The sequence below is a fragment of the Octopus bimaculoides genome, chromosome 3 (assembly GCF_046866305.1).
Source record: "Octopus bimaculoides isolate indiv1 chromosome 3, ASM4686630v1, whole genome shotgun sequence".
Taxonomy (NCBI): domain Eukaryota; kingdom Metazoa; phylum Mollusca; class Cephalopoda; order Octopoda; family Octopodidae; genus Octopus; species Octopus bimaculoides.
This window is the reverse complement of record NC_142930.1, coordinates 76,333,396-76,345,538: the sequence shown is the minus strand read 5'-3', so window position 1 is coordinate 76,345,538 and position 12,143 is coordinate 76,333,396. Positions and strand designations below refer to the sequence as shown.

General features: G+C 36.1%; 1 protein-coding gene across 2 annotated transcripts in view; it reads left to right on the top strand.

Moving 5' to 3' along the window:
* The window catches only part of LOC106871622 (protein scribble homolog), a 772,291-nt gene that overhangs the window by 667,750 nt on the left and 92,398 nt on the right, over window positions 1-12,143 (top strand). For both annotated transcript variants that reach the window (XR_016241095.1, XM_089349239.1), the window contains one exon: window positions 8,033-8,129. Coding sequence is in view for 1 of the 2 variants with exons in the window: in XM_089349239.1 (XP_089205365.1) it covers window positions 8,033-8,129 (97 nt within the window). In the remaining variant the exon portion in view is untranslated. The remainder of the gene's footprint in view (window positions 1-8,032; window positions 8,130-12,143) is intronic.

Genomic DNA, 12,143 nt, shown 5'->3' with positions numbered 1-12,143 from the left:
GGCTATGGGCACTGCCCTTCTTCCTAAAAACTAATTAAAAAGAGAGAAAGGATTATTTTCTAAAGTTTCTTCATTTGTTCATGAGTCTTCTTTACCAGGGAACCAGCACTGCTGATTTTTCATCCCAACAAACAGAAGTCCTACACCTAACTAATGATTCTAATGATTTTCTGTAAAAAAGGAAACAGACCAGAGTTTTCTTTGGATTTCTTTATTTCACAGTTTTGGAACCTAACATTTCAAAATTCTGAGTTATTAGCAAATAGGTTGCTTGGTTTATTGAATGTAGTTGAATTTATATCAGTTTGAAGAGTGAGTGTTTTCTAAAATACTTAAGATTGGAACCGTTGTATAACAAGATGCTCTGTTGTCATGGATAGGTATGAGTGGCTCATGGTGAATTTGAGAACATTTAAGGAAGGACTGACACTTGCTCTCAATAAACCTCTTCATATATCTCCTATCTATCTTTATCATTTTCTATGTTTGTGTCTCTCATCTCTCTCTCTGTCTCTCTCTCTCTCTCTCACTCCACACACATGCACACTCCTGTCATATATGTATTAAGTCACACATACACATTTACAGATTACTCTGTCAGTCTCTCTCTATCTCATCCTCATCTGTGTATACTAATGAAGCCATAGGACACAACCATAATTTCACCATTTAGAGTACGAGTACAATTACTGACTGTTCATTGCTGATTGTCATGCCTCCCTTTCTCACTATTTTCCTATCTTTCTTTACCACCACCACCACCACCACCTCCTCTCCATTTTGCAATCTAGTGACCCTCCAACATATCTACCTTTCTATCAGCCTCTCCATTCTACATAAATCATCACATGCCTTTTATTCAATACCTTCTAAGACCATTGTTCTCACAAATTCATTTTAATCTTAAAAGAAAGGTGATTTAAGAAGGCAGTTAATATATATGTGTGTGTGTGTGTGTGTGTATCAACTGCCTTCTTAAATCACCTTTCTTTTAAGATTAAAATGAATTTGTGAGAACAATGGTCTTAGAAGGTATTGAATAAAAGGCATGTGATGATTTATGTAGAATGGAGAGGCTGATAGAAAGGTAGATATGTTGGAGGGACACTAGATTGCAAAATGGAGAGGTGGAGGTGGGGTAAAAAAACGAAAATGAGGAAGAGAGGCATGTGACAAATAGTAATGAACAATCAGTAATTATCTATATATATATATAATTATATATATATATATATATATAGAAAGTCAAATTTAAAGTTAAAGAATTAAGGTTTACAAAGTAGGCATTAAATGCATCTGGTGGTGTGTGTGCATGTACGTGTTTACATATGTCTATGAGTGTTGGTTATGGTTGCTAGAATCGTATTGTAAGTGTATATATGTATGTTTTTTCTTGGAATGTGTGTGGGTTTGTGCTCTAGTGTGGGGATATTGTGTTTGTGTGTGTGTGTGTTTGCATCAGAGGTTTGCATTGTATTTGTGTGTGCGTGATTTTGTACATCTGTGTGTGTTTTGGGTGTGTACCTGGGGGGGGGGGGGGGGGGTATGTTAGAGTATGTTGAGTTGTGGTCTGTATTTTTTAATAAGATTATTTTCCCTATTAATTCGTGTTTGGTCAGTGGTATTGTCTGGGCATTGGTATAGTGGGAAAACTAAGAATTTGGGGGACTTGTTTTGTGCACAGAGATCTAAATGCCCACTAAGTGGTATCTGTCTTGTGGTGGATTCCCTCAATTGTTGGCGGTGGACTGTCATCCTTTCTCTGAGGGTAAGGCTCATTTGCCCTATGTAATCTTTGTGGCACCCTTCACACCTTATGGCATAAAGTAAATTCTTTGATGCACAGGTGAAGTTACTTTTTATGACAAAAGTGTGTCCCAACTAGAATTTGTATATTGTTCCTTCAATGAGGTGGATGCAAGTCCTGCAGTTGGAACGACCACATTTTTTTTACGGTGGGTGGTCAGCTTGTGTTGGGTAATTTTGCATTGGTGAGTAGGCTTTTTAGGGATTTGGGTTGTCTTTTGCTTTTTATTATTTTATGGGTTGCGAGTACTTTTTTTAGACGTGGGTCTTGATTCAGCTGTGGGATGTTGTATATAATTGTGTAAGCTTCTGCATTTCTTGGATTTTGTGTTGAGAAATATGGGAGACTAGTTAATGTACCGTGAGTGTGTTTTGGTTTTCGTAAGTCTTGGGTAGCAATTGTCTTGGCCCGTTCTCTTCCATTGTCAACTAATGATGCAGGGTAATGTCTTTCAAGAAGAATTGCCTTTAGTTCTTGAAGTCTTTTATTTTGTGTTCTATAATAACAATTGATCGATGTAGTTATTTTTCTAGATCATCAGGAATTAATATTTCACGGTCATTTTGAATCTGAAGAATCTAATAATCATGGAAATTATAAAGAACTCTTATATTTAATCAGTAAATATGATGAAAAACTGGCAAGCCATAGCTTCTAACTTCTCCAGTCTCTCACTCAAGCAGCCTGTTCTGATACTTACTGAACTCAGTATATTGAAAGATGCACACACACACACACACACACACACACACACACACACACACACACATAAATATAAACACACACACACACACACATTGAAAGATGTGTGTGTGTTTATGTATAAATAATTTTCTTTTACATTCTTTCAAATTTTCTTTCATCATTTGGTGAGTGTAATTTACATTTCTTCATTTTTTCCTTGCATGTTGCGATATTTCCCATCTTTGCTACTCCCAACAAATGAAAAGAGATGCTAGGTTTTTGTTTAGTGTTTTTAGGGCTTTTTACAATGTTGAATTTTCATTGTCTTTCATTGTGTATGTTTATATATATGCGTGTATGTTCAATGTGCACACGTCTGTGTGCAAGATATAGTCTCTTAATATACAGGATTCAGAAAGTATCAGAACAGGCTGCTCAAGTGAGTGTCAATTATTTTCCAGAAATTGGCAGGATAAAGCAGTTGATTTGGCTTTGACAGTGTAATGGTCTAAAACCATGGTCATATTACGTAACTAAATGTGTCCTCTTAAATAATTTCAAAATGAATCAGCTCAACCAATAAGTATTTATTAAATGACCAACCTCAGAAGTCACAGCATGCCACTGATATATATATATATATGTATATATATATATATATATATATATATATATATATATAGTTAAAAAAAACAATAACAAAAAAACAAAAAAACAACAAAGTGAGGACGTGATATGGATAGTATTATTGGACGCTCAGGAAAGGAAAGAGAGAGTGTATGACGTTTCGGGCGTAGCCCTTCGTCGGAAAGATGGAAAGTTCGGAGAATGGAAGAACGGAGAAAGAGGAAAATGGTACCGATGCCCATTATATATATACATACATACATACATACATACACACCCATCCACTGGCACTATCATACTTACATTCTTCCACTCCTTGGCCATCTACTCCCTTCACATCTACACACACACACACACACTCACTGACACATTAGCACATACATTCTTCTACATATCAGCACTCCTTGTTTTGGTTGTCACCGTTCTCACTTCCTCTTCCACCTGTCACTTCAGCTTTGCTGCCCACTCTTTAGTCTGCCAACACCTCCTCCCTTACTCAGGTTACTTCTACTGCTTCCCTCCTTGTGTCTGCTCTTCTCTCAAAAATGACCATTTTTAGTCCTCACTTCCATTTGCTATTTTCCTTCTCTGTACCATGTGTGTAACAATGGTTTTTCACTTTCTTGATCTAAGATTTAGCATAAATTTTCCCTACTTGTTTTTGCTTATGCACTTCCTCCCACATAAATAACACCCTCCCACTAACTTCTGCCATCACATGTTCTTCAAAAATACTTTTATTTCCACACACACACACACACTCTCACTGCCTCATATACATGCTTTCATACTACCTAACAATTACACTTACACATCAACATTACTCTGCCTCCACTAACCAACACTACTATACTTTCATACTTGCACACATCTATACACACAAATACCACACTATGACACACACACATACACTACTCATCATTGTTCTTGCACCCAGACATAGATACAATCAGATACATGCATTTACACAGCCATTACTCTTCCCTTCTTAACTGCTCCCGATCCCCCTAAATAGTATTCTCCCCAGTTCCTTACCTTTTGCCTTCCTACTGCTTCCCTCCTTATGTATCCCATTTTCTTTCTTTTTTTCTCTCTTTTATTCATTTACTTTCTCACTTTATTCTTCTCTTTTTCTTTTTTTTTTCGTCTGATGAAGGACTAATGTCCAAAATATTAAGACACTATCTTTCTCCATTGATTTATTAAACTAATACCATGTTTGTTAAACTTTAGTCTTCATGTGTGGTTCTTTGTTGTGTTTATTGTCTTTAGATCACTATGCGTATACACACACACATACTCAATGATGTATGTGTGTGTGTGTGTGTGTGTGTATGTATATATATATATATATATATATATATATATATATATATATATACACACTTACACATATACTGATTACCTTTAGTTGTAGCTTCATTTGTATAGTCTATACCCTGGCCATCCACGCATACACATAAAGACTGATTTTTATGATTACTGAATAGAAAGAGAAAGTTATATGAGTTATCTGCAACTCAATCATCGGACTGTCTGAATTACTTTCTAATGACAGAACATCGGAAAGAATTTAGTGAGAACTTGCAGAATAATGGAAGTACTCAATGACAAAAACAACCTCATTAGAACTTTTATCTCAGCCTCTCTCCCTTTCTCTTTACTCCCTCTATTCCATTTGGTTTTCTTTTTTGTTTTGTTTTCTTTGGCTTTAAGGGTTTGAATTGTATTTTTTTTCTTATGATTTGCATCCAAATTTTCCCATTTTATTCTCATGAAATCTCTCATTTTTTATCTCATTTTGTCTCTTTGGTTAGCTAATTGTTTACTTATCTATCTATCTGTTTATATACTTATTTATTTATCTGTCAGTCTACCTACTTAATCTATTCTTCCTCCAAACCTTTCATAATAATGAAAAGTTTACCAAATCAATGCATTTTTTTCACTTAATAAACCACATGTTTATTGTTTTATAACAAGAGAAGGATATAGTCAGTTAAATCAGTGCCAATATATTATGGGTACTTAGTTCTAGTTTAACAGCCTTTTTAAAATGTAAAGTGAATTCAGGTGGAATATACCACTTGTACTAGGAACCATTGAACTAGCTCCTTATTGAAATTATTTATTTGACAAAAATATATCTAAAGATGTCTTTTGACCAGACATAACCAATTTTGGAAGAGGACCTATTTTCCCCCAGCCCCCACTATAACTTGCCAGGAAAATGTATCCCCCACCAGTGGTAGGAAAAAACAACTTTATTTTTGATATTTTATCACTATTATTTAATACTAAAGAATCTACTGGTAACTCTTTTATTAAGTACCAAGTACAAAAAAAAAGTACATTATCAACTAAGAAATAAAAAGGAATCACTTTAATGAGAACATTGTACCTGGTGACTATAGCAGATTTCCTTGATTCAAGGAGACAATTTTTTTAATTCAGCTGTAAATCATCACATTTTGTAATTTCAAGTCTGCTTCTCTTAGCTCAAAGCAAATCATCATCAGCACTAAAGCCACACTCAACCAAATAAGACATAAGGAAATGAATCAAAAGTTCCTTTGCTGAAATGGCAGTGTTAGGACATTTCCTTTCAACTTCATCACATAGCCTCATCTTGGTACCTTTCATTTTGAACAAAGTATTCATGTTACAATTCTGATAACTTTTCTTGGAACTGCACTGAAACTTCAGTGATATCTACTAGCAATGGTTGAGTTAACCAAGGAGAATTCATTTTCTTTAAATCACCAAATTTGTCATTGAAGTCTTCTATCAGCATTTTCAAATGATCAACAATTACATTGGACACTAAACTTTGCTTGCGAAGACCTGTTGAGGCAAGTGAAATCGAAATCGAACCAAATTTGACGACTGGCACTCATGCCAACCTTTCCTTCATTGGACACTAAACTCTGCTTGTGGAAACCTGTTGAGGCAAGTAAAATCGAAACCGAACCAAATTCAATGACTGGCACCTGTGCCAGTGGAGCGCTAACAGCACCATCCGAGCGTGATCATTGCCAGAGCAGCTGTCTGGCTTCCATGCCAGTGGTACGTAAAAAGCACTATTTGAGCGTGATCGTTACCAGCGTCACCTTACTGGCACTTGTGCCGGTGGCACGTGAAAAAGCATTCGAGCGAGGTCATTACCAGTGCCGCTGGACTGGCTCCTATGCAGGTGGCACGTAAAAAACACCATTTGAGCGTGGCTGTTGCCAGTTCCACTTGACTGGCCCTCATACCGGTGGCACGTAAAAACACCCACTACACTCTCGGAGTGGTTAGCGTTAGGAAGGGCATCCAGCTCTAGAAACTCTGCCAGATCAGATTGGAGCCTGGTGCAGCCATCAGGTTTGCCAGTCCTCAGTCAAATCGTCCAACCCATGCTAGCATGGAAAGCGGACGTTAGACGTTGATGATGATGATGATGATGATGGTGGGTGGTATTTGTTATCTCACATTGAATCAACCAGTAAAATTGACTGAAATTTCTTGTAGAAATATTCCTTAAGCATAATTCTAAAACTGTAGTGAATCCCAAAATTTTTATTTTTGGATCAACAAAAGTTCTATTTGCTCTTGGGAGTTTCTTGTTCAAGTTACTTAATTTCTCAAAGATATCTATCAAATAAATGACATATGCTTAGTCATCTGTTATTGACAAAACCTCACTGAGCTCATCAAATAATTCCATGAATCTCTTCAAGTAATTTCCTTTTAACAACTATCTTATTTCTGTATGAAGCAATAATTGAACATGCTCTGCAGTTTGAATCACATAGAACTGCTTAAAAAGACATTCAGATTTGGTTTTTGATTTGATGATGTCAATACAGTTGATCCTAGATTACCAAATCTTATTAAGAACAGGGAAAATTTTCTTGGGAACTAAGTTTTCTTAGTAGATGATGCAATGTACAGTTAGCATGCTTGAATTTTCATCCTTCACTTTTAAGTATCCTGTTTCCTTACCCATCATATGCAGCACATGATAGAATGTTTTATTTTACTGTAGATGTCAACTGTGATAACAACCATTTCTAATGATTCACAGAACATCTCTTCCTGAAACTCCTCTTGATCAATATACCCCACATATGCCAATAACAGAGCATCACTATCCCCAAAATTAGATTCATCCACTTGTATACCAAAAATTAGATTCATCCATTTGTATACCAAAAATTAGATTCATCCATTTGTATACCAAAAATTATATTCATCCATTTGTATTAGCTGTTTTTCAACATTCAAATTTCTGTTTTTTGAAATTATAGAACAAAAGAAAATTTTCTTTAATATTTGCTCACACTTAAAACCATGAATTAGTTATCGCTAGATGGTTTATTATTTCAGCATCAAAAATCACAATGAGCTCAGAATAAACTCATTTTCCCAACCACAGACAATTTTTTTACAGCAAATCACCATACCATTTTTATAAAATATGCAAAAAGATTAATAATTTATTGACTTCTCATAATTATATACTTTCCTTAAAGAAATATCCACACTAGAGCTTTAAATAATGCTATCCTGCAGCAGTCTTCACACAGTATGCTTGGCTGGAGGGATTAGTTTGGTTAGGCTGAGTATAGGTGTAGTATGTTTGCTGTGAGAAAAAGATTTTCACAATTTCATGTCCCACTAAAAAAAAAAAAAGGAAAATTTGGATCCCATGCCCCTACCACAATTTTCCCAGGCCCCACCTGTGAGGTGTATACCCCATGTTGGGAATCACTGGTATAATTAATTCAGTAATGGACTGAAAATTATTTTCAACTGTGTGAGAAGAAGGGGAGGGAATGCTTTTATCCTGTTATAAACATGTTGATCCAGCTATTATTTGACTTACAATACTGTTTCTTCATGTGTTTTTTTTTTTTTTTTTTCTTTTAGTCTGAAAAACCTACTGAAGGAATGTCTTTCACTGAAAAACAGAAATACTTTGAAAGAGAGATACAACATCAAGCTTCAGGTGTTCCACGGCAACCAAGTATATTAACATTTATTATATAACATCTTTTTAAGCCTTTATTTTGTACACTTTTTATTTTTCAAGCTGGAGGTGGGAATGTCTTAATTTCATTTCTTCAATGCCTTTAGTGAGATTTAGGGTTTAAATTGACCTCAGTACTTGACTGCAACTTATTTTATTGCCCCCATCTCCCAAGAAGATACAAGGCAGATTGAAACCTAGCTGAATTTTAAAGTCAGAATGAGTTAAAAATCATAAAGAGTCACAACTAAATACTGCTTGATATTTTATCTTTCATGTATTTTATTCTTCCATCCTTTGACCTCACATAATAATGAATTATAACATTGGGAAAAAGCCACACATTTTACAGACATTTATAAAGACAGTCTTTTTTACAAACAATTATAAAGACAGAACTTGTTTGATACTCTATTTCACCACTCTCACCAGAAAGAAGCATGAAAAGCAAAGTTGACATCAGTAAGATTTGAGTTCACAATATAAAGGGACATAATTCTTTCTACTATAACCATAAGACCTGAAGTTTTGGGATACCTATTTTATTGACTCAACTGGTACCTATTTTATTGACTCCAAAAAGAATGAAAAGGAGAATCAGCCTTGGCAGAATTTGAACTCAGACTGTAAAGAGCCAGAAAAATACTACAAAGCATTTTTTTTTTGTGATGCTCTAATGATTTTGCCAGCTTGCCACCTTAATGGTTCCACATTTTGGCTCGAGACCAGTAATTATTGGGGGAGGGAATTAGTCAATTATATTGACCCCAGTGCTGCTCAATCTGAAAGGTTGAAAGACAAAATCAACCTTGGCAGCATTTGAACTCAGAATATTAAGATCCAGAAGAAATGCCAGTAAGCATTTCATTCAATTCACTATCAATTCTGTCAGTTTATCACCTTTATAATAACAACAACAACAATAATAATAATAATAATGATAATAATAATAATAAAAATCCTTTCTGCTATAGGCACAAGACCTGAAATTTTTGGGGAAGGTGCTAGTCAATTTCATCAACCTCAGTGCTTGTCAATTTCATCAAACTCATTTTATCAATCCCAAAAGGATGAAATGCAAAGTTAGCTTTAGCAGAATTTGGATTCAGAATGTAAAGCCAAAAGAATGCCACTAAGCATTTTATTTGACTTGCTAATGTTTCTACCTGCTCACCACATTTATAACAATGATAATAATAATTCTGTCTACTATAGACTCAAAGCTTGAAACTTTGTGGAGGGGACCAGTTTATGACATTGACCAGTCTTCTACTGGTGCTTATTCTATCAACTTTGACAGGATAAGAGGCAAAGACAACTTTGGCAGCACTCAAGTCCAGAACATAAGGCAGGAAGAAATGCTGCTAAGCATTTTATTCAGAATGCTAACAATTCTGCCAGAATAATGAAAGATGAAAGACAATTCACTGGCTGTATCACACAACTACCATCTATGCTGGTGGCATGTAAAAAGCACTTTCAAGCATTGGGCCTCATGGAGGCAATGACAAATGACTGAAACTTTCAGCAACATGCCATACTTGAGTAGAAGACCCAGTAAGCCAAGTGAAATTCTAGTTGTAGAAGATACTGGTGTCATGTAACTGGCACATAAAAGGCAAAGTCTCAGAATGGTTGGCATTAGGACGGGCACCCAGCTGTAGAAACCATGCCAAATCAGAATGGAGTCTGGTGCAGCCCCTCAGCTTGCCAACCTTTGTCAAACCGCCCAACCCATGCCAGCATGGATGATGGACATTAAATGATGACAACGACGAATACCTTGATACAGTACCAAGCAGTAGCTCTTATGGCTTCTGATCTTGACTGATTGGAAGTGTTAACATATACATGTTTTGTCTTGGTGTAAAAGATGGGCTACAACAAATATTCTGCTCACTACCACAGATTTGTTTGTCAGTTGCTTGACCGTAACCAGTTGAGCATTTCCATTAGTGACTGATATGTGCATGGTCATGAGCAAGATTAGTGGGAGAGCATCATTTCCATGTGTTGAGAGTTGTTCTTTGCGGTTTGGATAATTCACCTCTGGAAACATGGGTGTTTCATTCATTATCCTTAAGCAACCCTTATTCAAGGACCTTTTGAGCTTGATGAGCTACTTGACCTGAAGAAAATTCTGACTACACCCCCACCTGCTAGGTCATGTGCTATTAATCTTGGTGTGAGATCACCATGCTGGCACACATGGTTGTGATGCAATGTGCCTGGTGTACCCTTATCAGATGGGTAGTCATGATGGGTATATTGGGCATCATATATTTATACCCCAGTGTCACTTTGATGGCATGCAGTGCTATCTTACTCGATAATAATGATGATGATGATTTCTTTTATTTGCCACCTGGGTGATAGTTGATAGGGATGATACAAAGATAGATTTAAGGTGTGGGGATTTACATAGAATCGAATGATAAAAAAATGTAAGCATAGATGGCATACAATATAAAGAGAAAAAAGAAAGATATATCAGTATATATGGTATAGAATATATAAAGAAAAAAAGGCATGGAAGTATTGTCAGAAAGTCCTGTCCAAGATGTGTACAGAATGATGAAAATTGTTCTGCATGCATTCTTTCAGCATCTGAGCATTGTTGTCTTGTGGAGTTATGTCTAACAGTTGCTGTCATGTGTGGGATGGATCCAGCTGTCTGCTGAGTCCATGATGATGATGTCTTGATGCCCTTCTGCTCTCTATTAATCAGGCAGAGAAGGCAATTTTTCTCTACCTGGTAGATTCTTGTGTTTCAAAAATACAATTCCAGTCACTCACTCACAAGATATTCCCAGAAATGCTTTTAGATGTTTGAAGAAATCTGGTCTTCCAGCTCCTGTCAGGGCATAAACAACCATCTACATTCACATCCTGAACTATCAGCTTACTGTCCAGGTTCAAGAAGATTACCCATACCTTATGATCCAACGATTTTTCAAATAACACTACCATCCTGCCAGTTGATTTCAGCAGACTACACAAGGAAAAAATCTCATAGTCATCAAAAATGGGACTTGAGTGTATACTCTGCAGAGATCTTAGTTTCACTGATGGTTAGTACAGTCATGTCAAGGAACCTGAAATCATTGAACAAATGACCTTGCTTCCAAATAAATCCCAGACTGCATATATTTATATGCCGAACTATGAGAACAGTCATATTTTTCAAAGCGAAAAAAGAAATAGAAGGGACTCTTTGAATAATTCTTCCTACACCAATGAGGAGGCTGAATCCACAAAGGCCTACATAAGGTTTGTTTGTCTGGCTTTAAACAAAAGGGCCCAATGTCTGCAAGATTTTTAAAATTTGGGTCAACCTTTTTTTAGAATTGTCTTTCATCTTTATTGACACATCTTTTTCCCTCCTTACATGATAAGGTTTCTGCATCCACTTAATTTGTGTTAGGAGTAAGATGTGGATCTCTAAGTGTGTGTGTAATTGATTCTCTGAGTTACTGGACTTGCAGATGAGTGATAACTCTCCTGTCTGTAGGGATGATAGTTGCGGAATAACTGATTCATTGTTTGCTATGTTCATCTCTACCGTTACTTTTGTTGTGGTTGTTTTTTAATGCGTCTCCCGATATTGGGGTTGTTGCTGCTGTCATCATACATGGAAGTTTGTGTTTTTCTTGCTGCTGTTAGTGACCTTTCCTCCAGCTTTGTTTTGTTGTTGTGAGCAGAAGTCTTTTAAATGGGAGTTGCAAATGTGGCATTTTGATTTTCTACTTTCCACCATGACCCAGAATTGTATCTTGTTCAACCAGGGTATCCAGGCCTCTAATTACTACACATGCTGCCACCTACCAGATGTCTATGTCTAGTGGCATGACTAATATTTTGATTTTTATCACACACAGATCCTCATGTTTACTCTGGACAATTGATGTTTCTGTGCAAAGGATTCTGTGAGGAACCTCACTTTCATAGAGTCATATTGTATTACTCAAGTTACAAAGTTTATGTCAGTCCATAATGTCTTTAAACATTTTT